The sequence below is a fragment of the Hirsutella rhossiliensis genome (assembly GCF_020360975.1).
Source record: "Hirsutella rhossiliensis strain HR02 chromosome Unknown scaffold00002, whole genome shotgun sequence".
Classification (NCBI taxonomy): domain Eukaryota; kingdom Fungi; phylum Ascomycota; class Sordariomycetes; order Hypocreales; family Ophiocordycipitaceae; genus Hirsutella; species Hirsutella rhossiliensis.
In genome coordinates, this window is record NW_025408668.1 from 6,215,621 (window position 1) to 6,239,414 (window position 23,794).

The following is a 23,794-nucleotide window of genomic DNA, read 5'->3' on the forward strand; positions in this document are numbered from 1 at the left end:
TTCTTACTTTTTCTCCCTCTTCCCGCTATAAGATGGTACCTAAATAGCCGATTTATTTACCTACCTTCTTATATATATTAGTTCCTAGCGCTACCGCTTACTTACGTTCTTTACTCTCGCCCTCTATCTTCGTCTTATTTATCTTAACCTTAGTCTTCGTTCCTTAAGGCTTTTTACGTAACCTATAAGGGGTTGCCTTACCTATTCCTCGTTCCTTAAGGCACTAACGTTCCTTAAGGCATAGCGGGGTTTTTTTCTTTCCTTTTTCCCTCGGGGGGAACTAAAAGAACCCTTTTATTACTAACGTTCCTTAAGGCACTAAAAGAACCTTTTCATTACTAACGTTCCTTAAGGCACTAACGTTCCTTAAGGCATTTAAAGGTTTTTATAGTAGTTGCGGCACTAGGTAACCGGCAATTCCGTCCCGCAGTAGCTTACATTGCGTGACGGCCGGTTAGGGGCGAAACGTAGAGGCCTTAGGAGCGCGCGCTAACGTGTTATGCAGTATAACGTGTTAAGAAAAGCAAGGCGAAGGTAAGAAGGGATAGGTAGAAGAGCCGATATAATAGATCGGATAAGTAGAATCCGATCCCGAGCTATAGGCTTTTCCCTATCCTTCTTATTATACGTACCTACCTATATATTATTACCTATAACTATTGCGATTAAACTTACTTTTATTCTATTCTATCTAATAGCTCTTAATATATATATATATATAGCGGCACGTCCGTGCTACTATCTAGTAACTTACTACTTATAGGTGCTGCCTAAATATATCTTAGTCTATATCTTAATACTCCCTTAAAGCTATTAGACTTTAACTAATATAATAGCAACGCTATTTATAGCGTATAGGTCTAATTCTAATCCTCCTCCTATTCCTCTTAAAAGCCTCCCTAGGCAGAGGCTTAGTTATCCTATCTACTAGTATATTCTCCCTTAGAACCTAGTAGACTTAGATTCTCCCTTCCTTAACCTTATTAACGACGTAATAAAATACTATATTAATATACGTAATTTTCGACGTATTCGATACTCCTTAGGTTAGCTATATAGCTCCCTTATTATCTCTAAGTAGTAGTGGCACTATTTGCTCCCCCTTTCCTTCTAGTTCTGCAAGTAGTCGACGTCCCTAGAGGGCAGCTTTTATAGCCTCCCCCATCCCAACATACTCTGCTTCTGTCGAAAAGTCGGACGAGGCTCAAACCTGACCTTGTCCTAGTCGTCTATGCACTTGCAGATGATCCGCTCAACTGAAACACCCGCCGCGTTTCTGCAATTAGAAGATCGGACATGACTACCGCCCCCTCAATATTCATGTTTATCATCCCAACTCACCCGTTAACATGCAGACTAGCCATCCTAACTCAAATCCCGCCTTTATCTTGACCCACTGTCGGCCGTTCTAGATTCGCAAATCATGAACGCCGACTCGTGGCCGTGGTGAGTCAACCAGAACTCGCACTGTACGGACGGATCCTCGCCCGCCACTCTGTCATCCCCGATCGACCAGCCCATGCTAAACATGAGGCTCTGGCCCTGGAGCTGATCGAGCTCCTCCCCACGAGTCCCACTTGGGCAACACATCATGTCGACTCGCACCAGCTTCCCCGATTACCTGAGCCGGCAAAAGTACTCGACAGAGTAGTTAGCATTAAATGACTACTCGTGCCCGCCCCCACTTTAAAGTGGTAGTAAGTACTTGAAAAGCGGTGGATTGTTAAGCGGTCCCTATTACAGTACCAAGCCATCGGTTTACCGGTACTTCAAACATACCACCGTTTTAAGTGACGGTAATATTTCATCTCCTCAACCTCGCTGAGGCCTGACTAAGTGCAATGCATCTAGGCAGGACTAACTTCGGCCGCATTAGATTGAATGACGCTAGATTTTTTTTTCTGGGAGTTCTAGCAGGACCAGTTTGGTCAGATTTTATACAGGAACTTTCCCCGTCATTGTACCGGCTTTCGACCTATGAATTCCACGTCGTCCCCCGCAACATATCGCCTAGATCTTCAATGAACTCTGCGGCCGCTTGCTATTCGTATCGTCACATTTCCCTCAATCCATTTATGTTTCTCGGTATATTAAAGACTCAAAACCACGTATAACCGGAGTTCAGAGCCCGATCGACTCAACACCCGAATCTCGACAGTCGGGAATAAGCCCATGACTGTCCCCTGAACTCCCAAGACAACATCAAAGCGTCATCCTACCATGAAGGGCCTCTGGCTGCCGACATTATGGGCTCTCCTTGTGCTGGTCCTGGGCTTTGGCCAAAGCCTGCCCTCGGCTGAGGTCATTCACAGCATGGGCAAACGTGGCGTGGCAGTAAGCAAACCGGCACCTGATCCCGAACAACCAACGACCGTCTGGCGTGGTGAAAAGTTTCGGACTCCTCAGGAGGTTGAAGCCGCTGGCGGCATGTTCTCTCGAGGCCTTGAAAAACAGCGAAGAGGTGAAACCCTTACGAAAGAAGAAATTGGGAGTGGCAGCAGCTTGTATGAGCATGCCAAGGGCAACAGAATAGCAAACTCGCAATATGTGTCGACGGCTTCAGATCCGGCCCTGGGGCTGCGGTTCGGTCGCGGTGGGGATCAAAACGGCGAGTCAAACGGATACCTCTATCGCATACACGCCGATACAAAAGCCATCGACGTGGATGCGTCCCTTGGGCGGTACAGCCCCTACAAAGGCCAAACAGAGAATGCATTCATAGGGGGCATCCCATTCGACCAAATCGAAGGCTGGTACGAATTGAAGGGGATCAAAGACACAGACGTACTCGAAACGATTAAGCGAGGAGAGTCTCCGGGGCGTGTAGAATTCATTAAGAACCCCAAGTTTAACGAAGAAAAGTATCGCAATCAGAAAGGAAGCGGAGCACAGCCTCAGATCGCCGGGTTTCCTGAGACCTCTGACGCATGGAAGGAAAAGCCGTGGAACCAATACAAGGACCAGAAAGTGTTAGATAATCTGGGCAATTTCTATTGGAACAAGGTATGTGGAGGCACAAGCTGCAACAAAGACTTCCAGCCTCTCGTTTCTCAGCCGCTGCCCGAACCAGATGCAGGCAAAGATGGGTCGTCGGGTCCAAATGAGAATGGGGAGCCGCTGTGCAAGCGCAGCAATGGATGCAGAAATGGTGCAGAACCGGCCAACAATAACCAAGAGGCCAACAAGAACAACGGCGAAAAGACAACGGGACCCCCGGCCGACAACAAACCCCCAGCCAACAACAAACCGCAGCCGCAGCCCGATATAAACCAACAGGGGAATACCGGAAAGCCCGGTCCCGAGCCAGATTCCGAACTGGTCAAGAACCGTCCGCAAAAAGCTCTGAAGACTTTTGGTTTTATTCCTGGCTTTACGTTCGGCCTTCTTACGGCAATTGTTACTTGTGAAGCACATGAAAAAATGGCAAGTTTCTAACCGTGACTAATGACAAATTTAACATCGGCGGTATGCTAATCGGCTTTGAGCGGAACCAGCAAGAGCAGGTGCATCCAGTGGCGCCGCCGCAGGACCTTACCCTTTGGGAGAGAATCAAAAAAATCCCTGAAACTCTACTCTCAATCGGGCCGACTTTCATGAAGCTATTTAGCGAGGAAAACTGGGTGGCTTTTAAGAAGTCTGGTGCCGACTTGCTAAAAGAGCTAGGGGGAATTCCAGAGGCGGTGAAAAGCGCTATACACGACCTCACAAATGCGGAAAATCTCGAGGCTTTGAGAAGTCTGTTCGAGACCTCGGAAAGGGTTAAGCGTTCCGGGGCGGTGGTAAGCGGTGTACATGACGTCGCAAACCCGGAAGATGACGCTTTGCGAGGTCTCTTGGCGACCTCGCAAAAGCGGTAGGTGAAATTCCGGCTTCTTTGGAAGGGGGTTTTGACGACCTCAAAAAAGCCCCAACCGACATCGCAGCAGCATTTCAGAAGCTGCCTGGACAGCTGGCGAAAGCTGCTGCAGATTTCATGACTGAGTACAATAAGTTTGTAAGTTACCCATGACCGACGAGTCTGACTGCCAGTGACACTGCTGATAAACCTGTCAAATCTAGTTACCAGTAAGTTCTCACCATTACTAAACGAGTCTAATTGCCGACGGCATGCTGATACGGCTGGCAACTCTAGCCTGGTTCCAACCAGAGAAAAATTGCCGACTCTATTTTCCTAAGTTTGCCGCCAGCCATTCCACTGACTCAGTTCGCGAAGCTTTCAGTAGCTGGGGAAGAGTTGGGTCCAGTGTTATACGGCGAATTCGCCAAAAGTTACGGCAAGTGTGGATCCACGCTCGGAAATATGAACAGTTCATCCATATGATTCGGCGGGCCCACAAGCATGGACCTGTTACTCGTGCCCGGCCTCGACGTCGATTTGGCCCGAACCCGACGGGCTTCCACGCACTAGATAACGTCGTGTCGCATCGAGCGGACCTTGTTTGGAAGGAGGATACTTGGTTCCTGTGTATGCAGATATCGGGGTCCCTCCTGACAGCTATTTAAGCTGGGATAGATAGGCCTGCGAGGCGGATCGGTCGTCGGCGTGTCTCCTGGTGACGAAGCTGAAATGGCCCATACCGGTAGCTGAACAGCCGGGCGGCCCATGCCACGGGGGAGGCGGTGTGATCAATGGTCATGAATGGGGTTGTCTGATGAGGCGAGGGGGCACCAGGGTGAAGCAAGTAAGATGGACGAGAGGCAAGCGAGCAAGCAAGCAGGTCAAGGTATGCGTCAGTCGTCGCTTACTAGGAAACGGAATGCTTCATGCCTCGATATGCCGCGGACATCAGCGCGGGGGCGGGTGTCACGAAAAATCGAGCCACCTGTTGTTCAGGTGACATGTTCAATTGAACATGAAGTCCGCTTCGCGACAGCGGGAGGGGGGAAAGAAGTTCAGTGACGAGAGGGTAAGAGGGAGGGCCGGTAGAAGAAGGGCAACGAGCGGGTGGACTGTGCGACGGCCGAAGATGAGCGTCTGCCCGGCAGCGGGAGAGGAGGGCAGAGGGCTGGGATGTCCTCAGCTCGGACGGGCCTCGAGAGCCCACTGACCTCGGCACGGGCAGCAGCGCGCTCGCGCCAGCGGGCGAGGGCGGCCTGTCCATCATTCAGACGGGAATCAAGTTGAATGCCTTGAGGAACGTTAGTGCCTTGAGGAACGAGGAACGAGTGACGAAAGGATTTGCCTTGCCTTGAGGAACGTTAGTGACGAAAAGGTTCTTCTGGTTCCTCCCCGGGGAGAAAGGAAAGAAAAAAAACCCGCCATGCCTTGAGGAACGTTAGTGCCTTGAGGAACGTTAGTGACGAAAAGGTTCTTCTGGTTCCTCCCCGGGGAGAAAGAAAAAAAAACGCCGCTATTAATTTCCCTCCCCCTAAATGCCGCCCTCTAATTCGTCGGCTGCCGTCTTTTAATTCGTCGGCTTGCTCTCTGTAGATTGGTTTTAAAATATAACCTTATCGCCCTCGTCGCCGCCCCTTTTTGCCCTCTTTCCTTAAAGCCCGTCTTCTTTCCTAGCCCTTTCTTTTAAGCTCGCCCTAGAATACGCCCTTTTCCTCTTTGCCCCCCTCCTAGCCCTTAACCTATGCTCTTTTTACGTCGGTAGCTACGGCAAGCCCGCTAGCCTAGAGCCGGCTAGCCTATAAAGTCTAAATCTCTGCCTTTACGGTCCGTTAATATTAGACACGCACCCGTTAATATCTATTAACTACCTTAAGATTATTACTCTTATTTCTATCTATCTATATTATACCTTCCTATACTTTTACTTTCTCCGCCCCTTAATTATATACTAGGGTAGTCGTCCTAAGGGCAGGATCTCCTCCGCTATAAGCGAGACGCCTACGCCGCCCGCGTTACCCGCGGAGCTAGTCGGCCGCCTCCTACGTCGTCTGCCTACTAAGCTCCTCTAGCTAGGCCTATGCTACCGTTATCTCTATAGGTACCCGGTTCCCGACTAGATCCCGTTCCCGTACCTCCGATACGAGTATAATACTATTAAGCGGCGGGCACCACGATAGCTATACGTATAGGCTATATAGGTCGCATAGCGATAGTACCGCCCTTCCCTCGACCGTCGTTATCCTCGCCCCCTATAGCTCTAGCGCTACGCGCTCTAGCGTCCCGCCCTATACCTTATAGTCGGTATAAGCGAAAGCCGCCGCGTATAGTAGGCCCCTCTAGCTAATATTATTACGCTACTACGGCCGCTTCCGCTATACCGTAATCTTAACGCTAATACGCGTTAGTAGGATCGTCTTAGCTAGTATCCCGATAAAGTAAAAGTCCCTCGTTATCTCTAAAGCTAGTATAATACCCGCCGTCGGCCTAAAGTATATCGTTAGCTCGGCCGAGACCTAGTAGCTAGGGAAGGCCTAGTTAAGGATAACGTTTACTACTATATAGCTAGCCCCGTTTACTAGCTTTAGCCCTTAGTATATATTTTAGTTTATAAAGACTAGTATACTTAATATAAAAATAAAGACGGCTAATACTAGTATCGCGCTATTATCGCCCTAGTATAGTATTAATACCGCCTCTTTCTTTATCGGTAGGCCCTCCCTTTACTTATACTTAGATAGGAATATATATACCGCCGTCTACCGCCGCGCTTAGAACGCGAGCGCTGCTTTTAGGTTAAGGTTCTAGTAGTTATAGTTAAGAGGTATAACTACTATTAGGCCTATCTCTTATAGGATCCGCCTACTTAGCTAGTAGTACCTTAAGTTAAGTAGCTTTAGGTCTAACCGGTCCTACTCCCCTTAGCGGATATACCTAAGTAGCCGCTATAGCTCTAGGTCGCCGGCGGCCTATATCTACTCGTTTAATATAATAACTATCGTAAACCGCCGCTATAGCGTATACGGTTTATTATACTACCGCCGCTACTTAGCAGCGAACGCCTTATCCTTATCCTACGCTACCGCCGCGCTTAGTAGTAAGATCGACCGCTCTTATACTAGCTAAAACTAATAAAAGTCGCTATAAAAGATTACTACTAAGATACTACTAAAGTCTTATACCGACCTTTATAGCCTATATAGCTACTTATTAGCGGTATATAGCGTCCGCGCCCTAAGTATACTAACCTTATTAATTATTAATACCTCTTTTTCTTATTAGTTTATCTATAACTAGCTATTAATAAAGCGCTTACCTTAGCTTAGTAGCTATACGCTATCTATATCTCTTATTACCCCTTCTACCTAGCCGCCTTAGCCGACTATAAGGCTATAAGCCGAGTATAGTATAATACTATTAATCTATACTACTGCTATACCTAACGTCGCTATTACTAGTAGCTAGCTTAATAGGTCCCTCTAGGCGAGTAGCTTAACGAGCGCCTCGATAACGCGCGACTTACTAGTACCGCCCTCGCCGCCGATAAATAAGTAGAGCTAGCCGCCGCTATCGCCGCCTACGTTATTACCTTACTAGATTTAGTCGAGCTACTAGATTCGGTCGAGCTACTAGTATATAATTAAGAGAGTGATAGCTTACTTCTCGTTAAGCGTTAGCTGCCCTACTAGCTCCTTATTAGCAGCGATAAACGAGCTCGATAGGCCGAGCTATACGCGTATCCCTGCCGCCGTACTAGCGTCTACGTCGCCGTCGGCCGCCGTTACGTCTATATCGTCCTCGCCGAAGCCCCTTATTACCCTATAAAGAGCCGCGCCGCGGTCGGCCCTAACGCCCGCCGCCGCCCCGCTACCCTAGATACCTTAGATAGCTCGCTCCTACTCCCGCGCCGCGCTCTTCTACTATAACTTAATAGCTTATACCTCTTCTTACCTTAGTAGCGCCGCCTTTAAGAGCTCTAAGCCCGGTAGGTTTACCCGCTTACCTACCCTCTCCTCTATTACTACCGTCGCCGCGAGCTCGGCCGCTAACCTTAGCGCTAACTACTAAACCTAGTAGAGCTACTATATTATTATAAGAAGGTATAAGTAATAAGCGTAGAATTAAGGAATTAATAATATAAGTAGAAAGATCGGTCGAAGGAGTATAGGGTAGGATTTCGTCCGGAATTTATAACGAGTATATAAGGGGCTAAATAATATATTAAAAGAATAGCGTTATAAAGGATACTTATAAACTTTCTTATTTTATCTACTACTCCTAGGGAAATCCTTTATCTTTTATAGACTATTGCTCGCTTACTAGTAGACTAATTAGTTAGCTTTCTAGTATATTCTATAGTACTTAAAAAGCTCTATCTATAGTATGTCTTCCTAACTTAGTAGGTAGTCTAATTATAACGTAATAGTTAATATAAGACTATAGGTTCTAGTATAAGTAGTAGATTTAACTAGAATATTCTATGCCCTACCTATTCTCGTATCGCGGATATCTTTAGAACCGCTAAGCTAAAATAGGCAATATAGTATCCGTTCTGCTCGTAATTAACTTATATATTTTATATATATTTTATTTTATTAGCATAGGCTTATCTTAACCCGCCTTTCCTAAAAGAAGGTATAGATATCTAGTAAAGGTCTTTATCTTTAAGGGTTATTCCCTTAGACTATATTATAGGGCCTCTTTTTACTAGCTTATTTTATAGAGCCTCCCTATACCTATTATTTTTTTATAATAGTAAAATAGGAATATAAGGGTATATTCTTATAATTATCGCTAGTAGCTCTATTAACTACGCTATAACTTATCCTACGCTAGCGGTATTTTAGACGATATCGATAAGCCGGGCCGCGTTACCTACCCCGCTAGCACGGTATACCTCCTCGCCCCCCTTAGCCGCCCTCCTACCTTTATCGCTAGCCTATAGCGCCGTTATACCGCCCTTCTTAGCTATAGTAGCCTACTACTTAGCGTCGCGCTTTATATCCTCCGCTAACCGCTAAAAAAGCTATATATTATTTATAAGCTACGCGACCCTTAGCGCTAGCGACTCCTATACCCGCGCTTAGATATTATTAATATCGCTTACCTCCGTACTAAGGAAGGACTCTTATAGTATAAATAGGGCTAGGTACTATACCGCTGCCCTAAGCGCTATTAGCCGATACCCTTAGCCGCGCTACCTTCCCTTTAGGCGCTTCCTATCTTATAATATATACCTTTAGTAGTATAACTTATTATCTTCCTTACTAAACTCCTTACTAAGGTATCTATCGAGGTATATAGTCGCCCTACTACCCGGCCGCTTAAGCGCTTATACTTAGCCCTTCCTTAATACTTAGCTCTCTATAAAGGGTACCTTGCCTTAGCCCGTCTTACTATCGGCGCTATAGCTATTTTACTTTAGCCTTATAAGCGATATATAGTTATAAAGGTAGAAGCCCTATAAGAGCTCGCCCTTATATTAGTAGGCTGTAATAATAGGGATCCTTAGGCCGGCCTCCTTAATAACGACCGTCTTATTTAGTATATTGCCTATTACCTCCGCGCTACTTACCTATTAAAGGTACCGCTACTAGCGGAAAATAGCTTAGTAAAGCTAGTTCGCGTTTACGTATACTTATACTAAGCCGCTGCTAAATTCTACTAGGTACCTTAGGAGGTACGTAATTACCTCGACCTATAATAGCGGCCGCTCTATAAATACTTAGTTCGCTACCTTAAGTAGGAACGTTCTTATTTTATTCCCTCTTATAGGGTCCGCCGCTATTGCTACCCCTTTAGCCCTACTCTCTTAGCCGGCGTCGCGGTCGGCGTTATAGTTAGCGCTACTTCCGTTACCTTCTCTCGTTAGCTCTAGTATAAGAAGGAACTTAGCCGTAGCGGCTATACGCTTCTATATAAAGTCTTTTACCTTTATTATATAGTTAGTAATATAGTAGATTAAGGCTATAGTCTTACGCTATATCGTAATAAACGAGATATTATATTTATACTATAGCCCTATTACTATCGCTTAGTTCTATTAGTTTATTATACTATACGTCTACTAGATCTCGAGTACCTTATCCGCTATTAGCGCTATCTTCTTTACTAGCCTCTATAGCGCCTTAAACTAGTAAAGGTCTACCTTCCGCGCCCTTACGCTAAGTAAGTATTTTATATAGGTCGCGCTATATATATAGATCTACGTCGCGCCGGCGTAGAAGTTAGCCTCCTTATTAAAGGTATCTATAAAGCGCGCGACGTCGTTAAGCCGCGACGATATATCCGCTATAGCCGACCGCTCCGCTTATATAGCGTAGTAACCTTTTATATTTAGCTCCTACTACCTTAGTTTAGCTCGGGCCCTTTAGCTTGCCTCGGATAAGGGCTTAGGGGTTTAGGGGAGGGGTAGGGGCGTTTGGGCGCGGCCGCCTTACCTTAGAGAAGACGCTATCTATATAGCGGATAATATAATCCTAGTACGCCGCCTACTCCTATATATTAAGGCTAGCGAGCGCCTTACTAAGGCTACTATTACCCCTTAGCTAGAGGTGCTTATAAATATAAAGAGCGCCTTACTCGTTTATCTTAACCGCGCTATTATACGCGCCGATATAGCTAAATACTAACTCCTCCTTAACGTTAATATAGTACTTAAAGAAGAGCGTTATCTCTTAGTAAAAGAAAACGGCCGAGCTTATTAGGTCTAATATAGCTAGCCGCGTCCGCTTATATATAGTCCCTAGGTCTTATAAGAAGGCCTCGGCCTTATTTAGGTCGCGGCCGCGGTATACTACTAGCTATAACTTTACTAGGTTTATAATATCGTTTAGGTTTAATATAAACTAAATAGCTAGCACCTTATACTTTATAATAAGGGATAGTATCTTCTTTTATATAGTAAAGTAGCTTTCCCTTAATATTAGCTACTAGTAACTAAATATAAAGAGGGATTAAAGGAGCTCTTTTACCTTATTATCGCTAGTCTTACTTATAGCCTTAAGCTTAACCCTTACTACCTTAAGCCTTTATACTATTAACGACTTTAATAGGCCCTTAACCCTTATAAAGTTCTTTCTTATAACGCTTAGTATACTAGCTTAGTAGTTCTTAGACTATATACCTATATTAAAGATAAGTATAAGGGCTTTTACCCTATATAGGCCTAGACTAAGGTCTAGGCTAAGTTTATATATAAGCGGCCTCCGCGCCTATATAGACTAGGCCTATACTTCCCTTCCTTTTCCCCCTTATAGATTATTAACCTTCTTTTAACGGACTATACCTAAGCCTATGCCTCTACCTACTCTATAATAGTATAATCTACCCTTTATTTTACCCTCTCTATATCCTTATATATAGAATAGCTATTTTTAGCTACCTTTAAAGCCGACGTTTAATTACCTAGTCTAGTTAAACCGCCCGCGCCGGTATATATATACGCGAAATATCTATACTCTTATAGTCGTAAAATTAAAGCGAATATAATACTTAGTTCGCTTAGGCGATTAAGAGCCTCTTATAATAGTAGGGCTCTATACGACTAAGAGCGGTACTACTATACCTTAGTAAGTTCGACGGCTCCTCTATAGAGCTCGAGCTATAGCTACTTTATATAAAAGCAAAGCTCCGTACTAATAGCGCTATAATAAGGGATATCTACGCCTAGTTCGACTTTCTTTACGCGAGCCTATCCCTATACCTATAAAGGTATCTCTTATTATTTACGCGTATTAATATAAACGGACTAGCCGACCTCCTCGTAAAGCTCCGTACTAATTACGGCGAACCTAACGTAGCTAAGTTAGTAGGCTAGGAGCTTATAACGCTCTATTAAAAGCGGAGTAAAGCTATTCCGGCCTACCTCGTATAGTTTAAAGAGGTGCTTTATCGAGTAAATATATATAGCTAGCCTAACGCGGTAAAGTATAATTACCTCGTTACGAGCTTAAATATATATTAGCGTACCTATTTAAGCGAAAGGTCTATACTATTAGATATATATACCGATCTCGTCTACCTTCTTCGCGAGCTTAGTAGTAATAAGTTTCTTTTTTCGTCTTCTTCTATAGTATAAAAAGAAGATAATACTAATAATACTATAGATATCTCTATCTCTACTTTAAGAACTAAGGATAGAAAGAGGTAGCGATAAGAGGGTTACTATATAAGCTATAATAGTAAATCCTATTAGTTTTTAAAGTGCCTACGTTAGGAGGCGCGGGTAAACGTACTCTAGGTAGTAGAGGGGCGTATACGCTAGGATAGAAAGGAGGTTAGGTTCGATAATAGCGACTCTAGCGATAAGTAATCTTAGTAACGCCTTTATAGGCTTCGTCGGCGTCCCCTCGCGTATAGTAGTAGCTACTATATAGACGGGACGTATACTTATAGCGACCGAAAGGGCGGCTAAGATATAAGAAGGCCGCTAATATAATATAACTATAGTAAAAGGGAGTGCCTATATAGCCCTATATAAGAGGGAGCGAAGCCTTATATACTAGAGTACTATCCCTTATATTATAGTACTAAGAGCTGCTACCGTACGCCGATATAAGGGGGGCGGGATACTATAAGCTTATTAAAGCTAGCTACGCGCTATTCTACGTGCCTTTACTCCTTAGCTAGAAGTACTAAAGCCTAACTCCTAAGGCGCGGCCCCTACTAATAATATAGTCTATCCGAGAAGCTTACTTAGGAGGGTATTATATATTATTTACTAATGTTTTTTCCGCGACTAAGCGTATATAGTCCGCGAGAGGGTTCTATCCCCTTAGGCATAGTATTAGGTATTATTTAAAAGCGCGCCTCTTTAAAAGCTAGGTAGGGGTATAATATAAGGGCTTTTGCCTTATATAGGCCTAAACTAGGGTCTAGGATAAGTCTATATATAAGCGGCCTCCGCGCCTATATAGGCTAGGCCTATACTTCTCTTCCTTTTCCCCCTTATAAATTATTAACCTTCTTTTAATAGACCGTACCTAAGCCTATACCTCTACTTACTCTATAATAGTAAGAAAGGTAAAGATAAGGTATATTATAAACCGGCCGCTATAGCGCCGTAGTATAATATTAGCTTATACTTAGAGCTTTATATTCCGCGTTAATATAAGGCCCTCCGCGACCCGCTACGCTTATATACCTTAGTTCCTAACGCTAGGGCCCGCGCTCTACTTAGTAGCGTCCTCGTCGGCGAGCTATAGCCCGCCTAAGCTAAAGGGGAATATAAGGAACGGTGTTCCTACTATAAATAAAGTAGCTATAATATACTCTCCCGATTATATAAGCTAATAAGTAGTATATTAATTATAGATAAAATCTTATATTATAGAGTAAGAAACGCCCGTTATTTTATAGGTTATTATATATTAAACGGGCTGCCGGTTATTATATAATCGGGAATCGAAGAAATAGAGCTAGCTTAGAATACTAGCTAAGACCTCTTAAGAATACTAGTATAACTAACCTCCTTTAAATATAAATATTAGTAGAACTAAGATACTTCTTAATATACTTAAGGTATTACTAAATTTCTTAGTCTTAAGGCTATATAGTAGCTTAAATCTAGTCTTAAAAGGTTCTTCCGTTTAGCTATAATTATCTATATAAGATAGTATATCTACTAGTAGATAGAGAAAAGATCTTTAAATTTAATACTTCTTTTATATACTAATATATTACTAATAAATTCTATCAAAAATCCTACCTTATACTCCTTCTTCCCCTTTATTACGTAGTCTTACGAAATTCTTTAATATCCTAAAATTCCGCTTTTACTTATATACCTTAAGAGGGAATAAGGTTAAAAAGGGCTTTATAAAAAAGGAGGCGTCTACTAAGTTAGCGAAATCCTCGCCGCGCTATACCTATATATATAGCTCGACGTCGCTACTATTACCCTCTACCTCTTAGGCTATAGTCCTTACCTATATCCTTAGGCTAGCGCGCGCTCCCTTAGGCTTAATAGTACCGCGGGCAAAGTAAATCTTCTTAGTATTAGCTACTTTTAGCGCCCCGTTTAATAGGAATATACTAGAAAACATTACCTTATTAATTATATCCCTATCCTCTTTAGGCTTAGCGCTGTCCCTATTATTATCCTTATATATAAGCCCGACGTTATAGCTCCCCTTAATAAGGTCCCGCCCTTACCTTAGTATTATAAGGACCTCCTTAATCTTAACTATACCCTTATTATCTATAGCCCGCTTTAATAGTAGTACTACTTACGCTATTTATATTCTCTCTTACGCTAATAGCTTACTTTACTTTAGCCGCTTATATACTACTAGCGGCACCTTATATAGCGGCGCCCCTTAGCTAGCTATCTCCGCTATATTAATCTTAACCTCGCTATAAAGTAGATTATTCTTCTTAAGCTAAGCTAGCGCCCTTTTTACCGCTAACCGCCTTACCGATAATAAGCTTAATAGGTCGCGCGGCCTAGGCCTCTTAGTACCTTACTATAAGATATAAATCTCGTTTATAACCTAGAGTAATAAGTATAGTAGTACCTTAGCGGCTAGGCCCTATATATTATTTAGGAATATAATAATATAGCCCTTAATATACCTTAGGAACCTTATACTCTACCTTTAACCGCTTAGGATACTATACTTTATTATAAAGGTATATATAGCTACTTACTTTTACTTTTTTAAATAAATAGCTCTCTAGCTTTTAATATAGATCTTTATTATAATTCTATCTTTAATTCTAATTACTTAGTTATAGTCTATAGTTTATAACCTCTAACTTATTACTAATATAATATATATATTATTACTTAGACCACGCCTTAATATATCTACTAATATAAACCCCTCGATAGGTTTATCCCTTAAGAATAATACTAGTCGTTTTATATTAAAAGCTCTTATTTAGTATAATACCGCGTTACTCTAAGTAATATTATAACTATTAATATACTTATATAGTAAACTAAATTAACTAACTTTAAAGCTACTATATTACCTTAAGATATAATACGCGAGATTATTACCCTTAATATAAGGTATAGTTACTTAGGAATAAAGGAGGTAATAAATAAGTTAGGTACCTTAGAGAAGTAGTTAAACTAAAATAGCTAGGACTATTTAATAGTACTTATAGTATACTTTAAGACTTTCTTACTTAACTTAAGGCCTACTATTATAAAGTAGGTAGAAGTATATATATAGGTACTATCTATAAGATAATATTAATAAGCTATATAGAGCTTTCCTATACGCGGCTAGCCTATATATATATATATAGGATCTAGCCTTCTATATAAAACTATATAGCTTAGGCTATAGCTTAAGCTTATAACTTATAATAGTTAAAGACTCTTATATAATACCCTCCCTTAAGTATAGCGCGGCGTTACTTAATTAATAGCTTTTATACTGTTAGGCCTATACTACTAGCTTTACCTTACCTTTTCCTATTAATTATACTAGCCCTACTAGCCTTATTATCCCTACGCCTATTAGCCTAGGTAGCTAAAACTAAGCTGTATACTTATTAGCCGGCTAGCTATTTAAATAAGGGCGCAACCTATTATATATACCCTTAAATAGCTAGCGGCCGGCCTAGACCTATATAAGCCTTAGGTTGCCTATCCCTTAAGCCTTAGGCAGCCTCCTCTACCTAAGAGTATATAAGGTAGTATCCCCCCCTTCCTTCTTCTTTTCCTTCTCTTCTTTCTTTAACTATAATAGTAGTAGTAATAAGTAAGTTCCGCTCTACCTAGGGTATTAGTTTATTCTTAGCTATATAGGCCGCTTTATTAATATATACTTATAGTAATAGCTATAGCTATAATAATAGCCTTAATAATAATAACTTTAACTAATAAGTTCTTTACCTTATAAAGTAAGAGGCTATAATCTATAATACTAACTTCTATAATAAATATATCTACCTCCCCCTCCCTTACTTCCTCTTTCTTAGAGTATATAAAGTCGTTCGTTAACGCTATACTAGGCACGGCCGATAATAGCTCCGCCGCTACCGCTACTCCTACCCGCGCCCCTATAACCGCGCCTACCGCCGCCGCTTCTACCTTTACTATACTAGCCGCCCTTATATCGCCCTTTTAAGTAACGACGCTATCCCTACCGCCGGCCGTAACGCCTAGCCCCTCTACCCCTACCTCCGCTTCTACTACCCCTATAAGTCCGCTACTTAGCGAGTGTAGTAGCTATTTTCCGCTAACTTTTTAAAGTATAAACGCTAAGTATAGGCTAGAGCCGCCCGCGCGGCCCCTTATATATAATACGCATTATAAGAGCTCCCTTATACCGACTAAGTTAGGCGCCGCTATAGCGGTAGTTATTATTAATACGCGCGTGCTAGCTATGCCTATAAGGCGGCGCATCCTATCCTACTCGCTATAGCGTTAGCTTAGAAGGCTAGCGCGTATAGGTAAGTATAGGGGGCTACTAAGAAGCGCCTTACCGCCGCCGCCGCCTACTATAATCTCCGCGCTCTTAAGCTCTAGGGCCTTATCCTTAAGTAAGTTCCTCTCCTCTAGCTCTTTTACTTCCGCTACTAACTCTCTTAGTACTAAGGATACTACCTCCGTCGCCCTATTAGCGGTCCCCTTAGCTATGCCCGCCGCCGCCCCCGCCGCTATTACTAGCCGGGCCCCCCCTGCCCTTAGAGCCCTTAAAGCCGCCGCTACCGCCGACTAGCTCGCGAGCTTAAAGGGCCGCCTAAGCGCCTTAGAGAGCGCCGCCGCCGCTAATAAGGTAGAGGAGGATAATAAGGATAAGGATAAGGATAATAATAAGGATAAAAAGTAAGTTTAAGTAGTTTAAGAGCTCTACTTTAAAATAAACGCTATTTTTATCTCTACTTATATTATTACGCTTACGTTATTATAAGTACTTACTTTACTTTACTTACTTTATAGTCCTAGCCTAAGCTATTATCGGTAGTCTATTAGTTTATTATTCTTATTTATTATTCTAAATAAGGCTTTAAACTTATTAAGAGCTATAGTTTCTATAAACTTATATATAGGTTCCTATATAGGGTTAAGATACCTATACTACTTAACGAGGACCTCTTAGCGTTTCCTCCTACTAACCTTTTTTTAGCGTATAACTTATATCTCTTTAACCTTAAACTTATCCTCTCCCTCTACTTTAATTATAGGCGGTTAAGCGTCTACTACTTCTTATCTAGGTAATAGGTTAAAGGAGGCTTTATAAAGGAGGTCTATATTAATCTTATTATAAACCCTAATTAAGAGACTATCGAGCTCTATAACTTATAGGCTAATAACCCTTTATACTATAAACTTTATATATAGCTAGTTAAGCTTTTTCTTTAGCCGTACTAACTTATAGTTATAAAGGTCTAGCTATACCTTATCTCTTACCATAAACCTATTTACTAAGGCCTTAGTTTTATTAGCGTACTACTCTTAATCTTATACTATAGCGGCTATCGCGGATTAGTAATAATCTATAGTCTCTTATAGCTTTCGTATAAATATAAAAGCGCGGCCCTTTAATAATAAATTACTATACTACTTTACTACTATATCTATAGTAAAGGGAACTAGTAAGGGTAGTTTAAAGCTATATATTATAAAGAAAAGGGCTATCTTAATAAAGGTACATAGTTTACTATTTAACGTAAGTTAAGCTATAGGGAGCTACCGGTCTTAGTCTACTTAGTTAAAGGCTATAATAGCTTATAGGTAAGCCTATACCTCTTAGTTAACCCTCTTAGGCCTTCTATTAGTCTATAAGTAATATACTATACTAAGTAGCTATATAATCTAAAGTAGCTAGTATAGGTATTATTAAAAGTAGCTTATTTAATTCGATCCCTTATTACTTATAATAAAGGCTAGCTAGCTATATAAGCGGGTCTAGTACTATAGGAAGCGCTCTACGTAGGACTCTATATTTATAAACGGTATTAGCTTTAATACTATAGACTTACTAAGTTAGTCCTTAATTACCTATATATAGCGGCTGCTGCCCTCTATAAGTAGGAGGTCTATTATAAAGTCTATCTATATATATATATAGAACTAGTTAGGTACTAGAAGCTACTTAAGTAGCCCCTTAAGCTATACCCTTTAAATCTTAGTATAGTTATAGATATTATAGTTATAAAGGAAGCAGCGAATATAGTACTATAAGAGGGGCTAGTAGAAATCCCTTATAAGGCTTACTACTATACCTTACCGACCTAGGTAGCTTATAATACTAAAGTTATAGATAAGCTAGACTAGCTTCCCTTAAAGCTTATTTTATTTATCTAGCTCTAGTAGTCTATCCTTCTCCTTAGCTTTTATAATATATAGCGCGCTTAGTACCTATAGTCTTCCCTACTAATATAGATACCCTTATAGGTCGATATAATAATTAGCTACTTATACCTTTAGCTTTAGCTTTAGATTAAAGTATTAAGCGCTAGACTTAATAGCGCGGCGTATACTCTTATAGGTATAGTCTAGAGATAATATCCTATCCTATAAGCGTTAAAGGACCTTATCTTAGAATACCTATGCTATATGCGCCCTTAGGCCGGTCTATCCCTCCTCGCTAAGCTAAGGTAAAGGTATAGGGGAAGGCTTATTTATTAGCGCCGCGCTTTTCTTTACTAAGGAAGCTCCTATATAAATTTATAGCGCTTCTTATAAGATAAGCTATAGATCTTAAGCATCGATATCCGCTCTTATCGGCCGGTCTTAATCCCTCTAAGAAAGTATATCTAGGACTATAGAGTCCTTAGCTAGTACTTAATTAAGAAGTTAAAGTATAAGAGATACTTTACTTAGCGGGCTTACTACTCTAAGAGGTACTAGTAGGTTATAAAGTACTTAAGGTTCTTATTATCTATAAGAACCTTAAAGCTATTATAGCTCTAGAGCTTTACTTATTATTACTTAAGGTAGCTAATAATCGCTAGTATCTCCTTATCGTAAATAGTATAATTCCGCTCTACTAAGGTTAGCTTATAAAAGTAAAACGCTATTAATTGCTTCCGCTTATCTACTTTTTAAAAGAGCGTTCCTTTAAGTACCTAGCCGCTATAGTCTACTTTAACTAATATAGACTAGTTAAAGTCCTACTAAAGTAGTACTAGGGCTTATAAAAATAGGTCCTTAAGCGTATAGAACGCTCCTTCTTATATAGGCCCTTAATAAAAAGCGATCTATTTCCTAGTAATCTTATTTAAAGGTATTATAATATAAGAAAAGCCCTTAATAAATATCCTATAATAGTTCGCGAACCTAAGGAAGCTTTATACGCCTATCTATATAGTTAGGGCCGCTTAGTCTTAGATCGCTTAGATCTTTATAAGATCCGCCTATATACCTATGCTTATATAAATAATAAAGCTTAGGTACTTAACCCTCTTAACCTTAAATTCGTACTTATCTAAGTTAAAGTAGAGCCTATAAAGTTAGAGGCGCTCTAAGACCCTTTATACTTTTTATATATAGTCTTTATAAGAGCCGCTTATATAAATAAGGATATTATCTATATATATAAAAGTAAACTTATTAAGGAAGTCTTAAAGTATATTATTAATATAACGCTAAAAGGTAGCGGGTGCTCTTAAGAGGCTAAAAGGCGTTATAAGCTACTTAAATAAGCTATAGTATATATAGAACGCTGTCTTTTACTTATTACCCTCTAAGATCTATACCTTATAAAACGCCTATTTTATATCTAGCTTTATAAACTACTTTACCTTTAAGAGGTTATAGAGTATATCTAAGATTAAGGGTAAAGGGTAGCGGTCTAGCCTTATAATTACGTTTAAAGCCCTATAGTTATAATAGAACTATATCCCGCCCCTTAGTTTATATATAAATAAGACTAGCGCTCTTACTTTAGAGCTACTTACTTAAATAAAACCCTTATTTAAGAGGTCCCTTAGCGTCTTCTTTAGTACTAGTAGCTCCGCGTATAATATACTATATAGTAGTTTAAATAGTATAGGTAGTTCCTACCCCTTCTTATTAGTATAGAGTACGATCTTATAGTTTACCCTTCGCTTATATAAGTTAAGCTTATTTACTTCCTAGGACTTAAATAGTAGTAAGAGGTTATAAAAGCGCTTTAGTATTTACTACTATAGCTTAAAGGGCGACTTTAGCTTCTTTATTTAAAGGGCCTTATTAATATCTATTAAGCTAACTACGTAGACCGCTATATTAACCGCTACCTAGCCTTACCCCTACTCTACTTATTATATAGTTCTTATAAAGATAGAGGTAAGGACTTCTTATACTAAGTATAAAGCTTATATACTTAGTCCGATACTTATAAAACCGTCGTTATAGTAGACCTATTATTATATAGGCCTAAACTATAGCTTCCTTTAATATAAAACTAAGTATAACTCTATATATAATAACTAGGGTTTCCTAAGGATTAAGGGAAACTCTAGTTAAGGGATTATATAGGCTATAATAAGCTTATAATAACCGTCGACCTTTATAGCTAGCTATATAATACCCTTAATTACTATACCCTTTATTATACTTAAAGCGCCCTTTACTTACCTTAAGGCGATCTTTTTTACTAGTACTTATATCTCTTATATAAGCGCCTTATTAACTATAGTATAGTATTAATAGCCCTTATTTATAAAGGTAGTAATAAGTAAGGAGTTATTAATTATAACTTATATTAAAGTAGGCTCCTCTTTTATATAGGTAGATAATTCCTCCTTTTCCTTTACTAGTACTAGTAATTAGGGCTCTAAAGCCGGTCTTTATTCTAAAGCTACTCTTTTTCCTTTAAGCCTAAGAGGGCGGGGTCTTCCTTATCGTCTAAGGTAAGGAGCGGTTCTATCTTCGCTACTTAAACCGCTATAGGCCGCTTAGCTAAAAGGAAGGGGCATTTTAATATAAAGTATATAGATACGCCGTAATATAAGTAGCGGCTATTAGCCTTCCTCTTTCTAATTTCCTTACTTATTACTTACTTCGCCCGCTACTTAAAGTATAGGGTAGTATAAGGGGTAGTTAATAGCGTTATCTTACCGTATCTAGCCCGGTCTATATAAGTAGCCGATATTAAGGTATCTCTATTTATATCGATAGCTAGTTATTTATCTTATAAAGGGGCGGTAATCCTATTACCGCTATATAGTATACGCTTATAGAGCTTTTAAAAACGCGGCGTCTACTTATAGCCCTATACTACCTTTATTAACCGGCTTATATACTCGCTATAGTTAGTAGGTATAATTATAGGGATAAGTAGCTCTTATAAGGCTAGTATAATTAAATTCTATAGCTATATAAGCTTCGCGCTATCTTCCTATACTATAGTCCCTACTACCTATAAGAGCGTCTCTTTAAAATTAGAATTTACTAAAGGTTTATCTATTTCTCTACTTAAGGGTCTATAGCTTATCTTACGCTTTCTCCTTCTTCTATATATTACTAAATATATATATAAGGTATTAAAAGAAGTCTTATAGGTTGCGTTTGCCCTTAGGGCCGCCCTTATCTTAGAATCTAAAGATCCGCTATATCTAGGGCTTTAGTAGCGTATAAAGGAGTAAATACTATACTATATCGCGATAGCTATTTAGGCCTTATTTCTTATTAGTTATAAACTTTATTTATAGCTAGCTAAGGAAGAAGTAAAAGGACTTTAGCTTACTATCTTAAGTTAGCTAACGGAGCGGCTTCTATATTAATAGTATCGCCGCCGTAACTAGCGTTATAGAGGTCGTAGGGGTTAAAGCTAGTCTCGTAGATAGCTCCCTTAATATAGCGAGAACCTCGTCCTTCTTACTAGCCGTTACGCTTTTAATCGCTTCTAAGATAGCTATAATACTTCCTATCCGTTTAAGGAGGGGCGAGGTACTTCCTTAAAAAGGAGGCGCCCTCTTTAAAGAGATATCTATTAGATCTATTAATTAATAACTTATACTATTATAAAGTAAGTAAAGGTATATATATAAGTACTATTTATAGGATAATATTAATAAGCTATATAAAGCTCTCTTATACGCGGCTAGCCTATATATATATATATAAGATCCGGCCCTCTATATATAACTATATAGCTTAGGCTATAGCCTAAGCTTATAACCTATAATAGTTAAAGACTCTTATACTTACTATTAGTTTTACCCTATAAAACTCTTAGACTTAGTTAAAAAGGTACTTTATATAGGAAATTATTTATCTAGAATAGTACTTACTTAGTTTAGACTTATTATAAGGGATTTTCTCGATAACTAATAAGCGCGATAAGATAATAAGATAGATAAAGTCTTTACTAGTTTCTAAGGATTTAAAGAAGCTATTATAAAGGTATTTAGAATAACTAATAAGGAACGAAAAGCTAAATAAAAACTTTAAGAACTTTAATAAAGGATCTTAGTATTAGATTATACTACGAAGTTCTATTAAGTTACCTTAAAGCTTAATTAAGACAACGAACCCCTTATATTACGATTCTATAATAGGCTTAAAAAAGAAGTTAAGGACGAGCTTTATAAAGAAAATTAACCTAATAGCTCCTTAGACTATATTATAATAGTAGTATAAATCGATAATAGATAGTATATATAACGCTAAGAAAAGAAATAAGGAAGAGGAAACTAAAACCCTTCTTATAGAAATAACTTTAGTTTATACGCTAACTATAAGAAAAAGCGCGAAATATAAATAGCCTAGGTATATATAATAAATCCTAGACTAATAGATTTAAGTATAGTATAAAAAGGTAAAGGAAAGTATTTTAACTATAAGAAACTTAGATATTACTTTAAAGAATATAAATAACCTTATAAGGAGAAGAAAACCTACTAAGTACTAGCCCTAGAAGGTAAGAAATACCTAAACGCTACTAATAGATAAAAACTAAAGTATAAACTCCTTAGTTAGACTATATACTATAACGATAAAGATATAGTATATCTAAGTAATAGGAATAGTATTAGATAGTTCCTAAAGCTATTAAAGAAGACCCTTATAATAATATAATAAAGGGATCCTGAAATATAGAAATAAGTTAAATTTATAGAACTAAAATACCCCTATCTTAAAGGAGTCTCTTAAGACTAAATTAAGAAGAATAGTAAACGATTCTAGGAAGATATATAAAATAAAAATCGATAATAATAATAGGTAGTGTATAAATAATATAATAAAGAAGATATAGATATAGCCCTTATACTTATAAAACTTAGATAATAATTTAAGGAGGAATAATAAAGTATTAATAATATAAGCTTTAAAGAATAAGAAATACCGAGAGAAATAGAAGATAAGAACGAACTTATACTACTACCTTTACTACTAAGGGAAAATACTATAATTAAAGAATACGCTCTATACTTTAAAGAATTTAAAGAAATACTTAAAATTAAAACTTAATAAATACCTTAAATTCTTATAGAAAACTAATAAGCTATATTAATTTAGTATTAACTAGTACTATATAAAGGAGACTATACTATAGCTATTACTATAGTTAATACCTTTATAGCTTTATAACGAGAATAGTTACTATAAGGAGAATTTAAAGATAATCTATAAATACTACTTACTTATAAGTATTATAAGTATATTTTATAGATATTATACGTTTACTTAGATTATATAATATACTTTTAGATAAAGGTATAATATAATACTTTCTTAGTTAGGTTTAAAGGATAAGTACTTTTAAAACCCTACTTAAGTATAAAACTAAACTACTAGAAAATCGATTAACGCTACCTAAATAACCAAGTTATATTATTAGAACCTAATTATAGTACGCTACTTAAATACCGTAATAATTATAGTTTATTAATAAGATATCTTTTAAAGATATATAAAATCTATAAATACGCTAAAATAAAAGAATAGTATAACGCTACTTACTTTAAGGTATTTAAACTATTTATCTTTTAAAGACTTATATAATAAGTTAAATATAATAAAGAAGATTATAATAAATATATATACCTAAACTATAGAGTTTATAA

At 39.0% G+C, this 23,794-nt stretch overlaps 1 protein-coding gene across 1 annotated transcript; it reads left to right on the plus strand.

Moving 5' to 3' along the window:
* Positions 1 to 2,220: 2,220 nt before the first annotated feature.
* Positions 2,221 to 5,193, plus strand: HRG_02324 (heat-labile enterotoxin alpha chain domain-containing protein; the record flags this gene model as incomplete). The annotated part of the gene is made up of 2 exons (XM_044860795.1): positions 2,221 to 3,328; positions 4,973 to 5,193. The coding sequence occupies 2 exons, from the start codon at positions 2,221 to 2,223 to the stop codon at positions 5,191 to 5,193; spliced, it is 1,329 nt and encodes a 442-aa protein (XP_044724428.1).
* Positions 5,194 to 23,794: the final 18,601 nt, after the last annotated feature.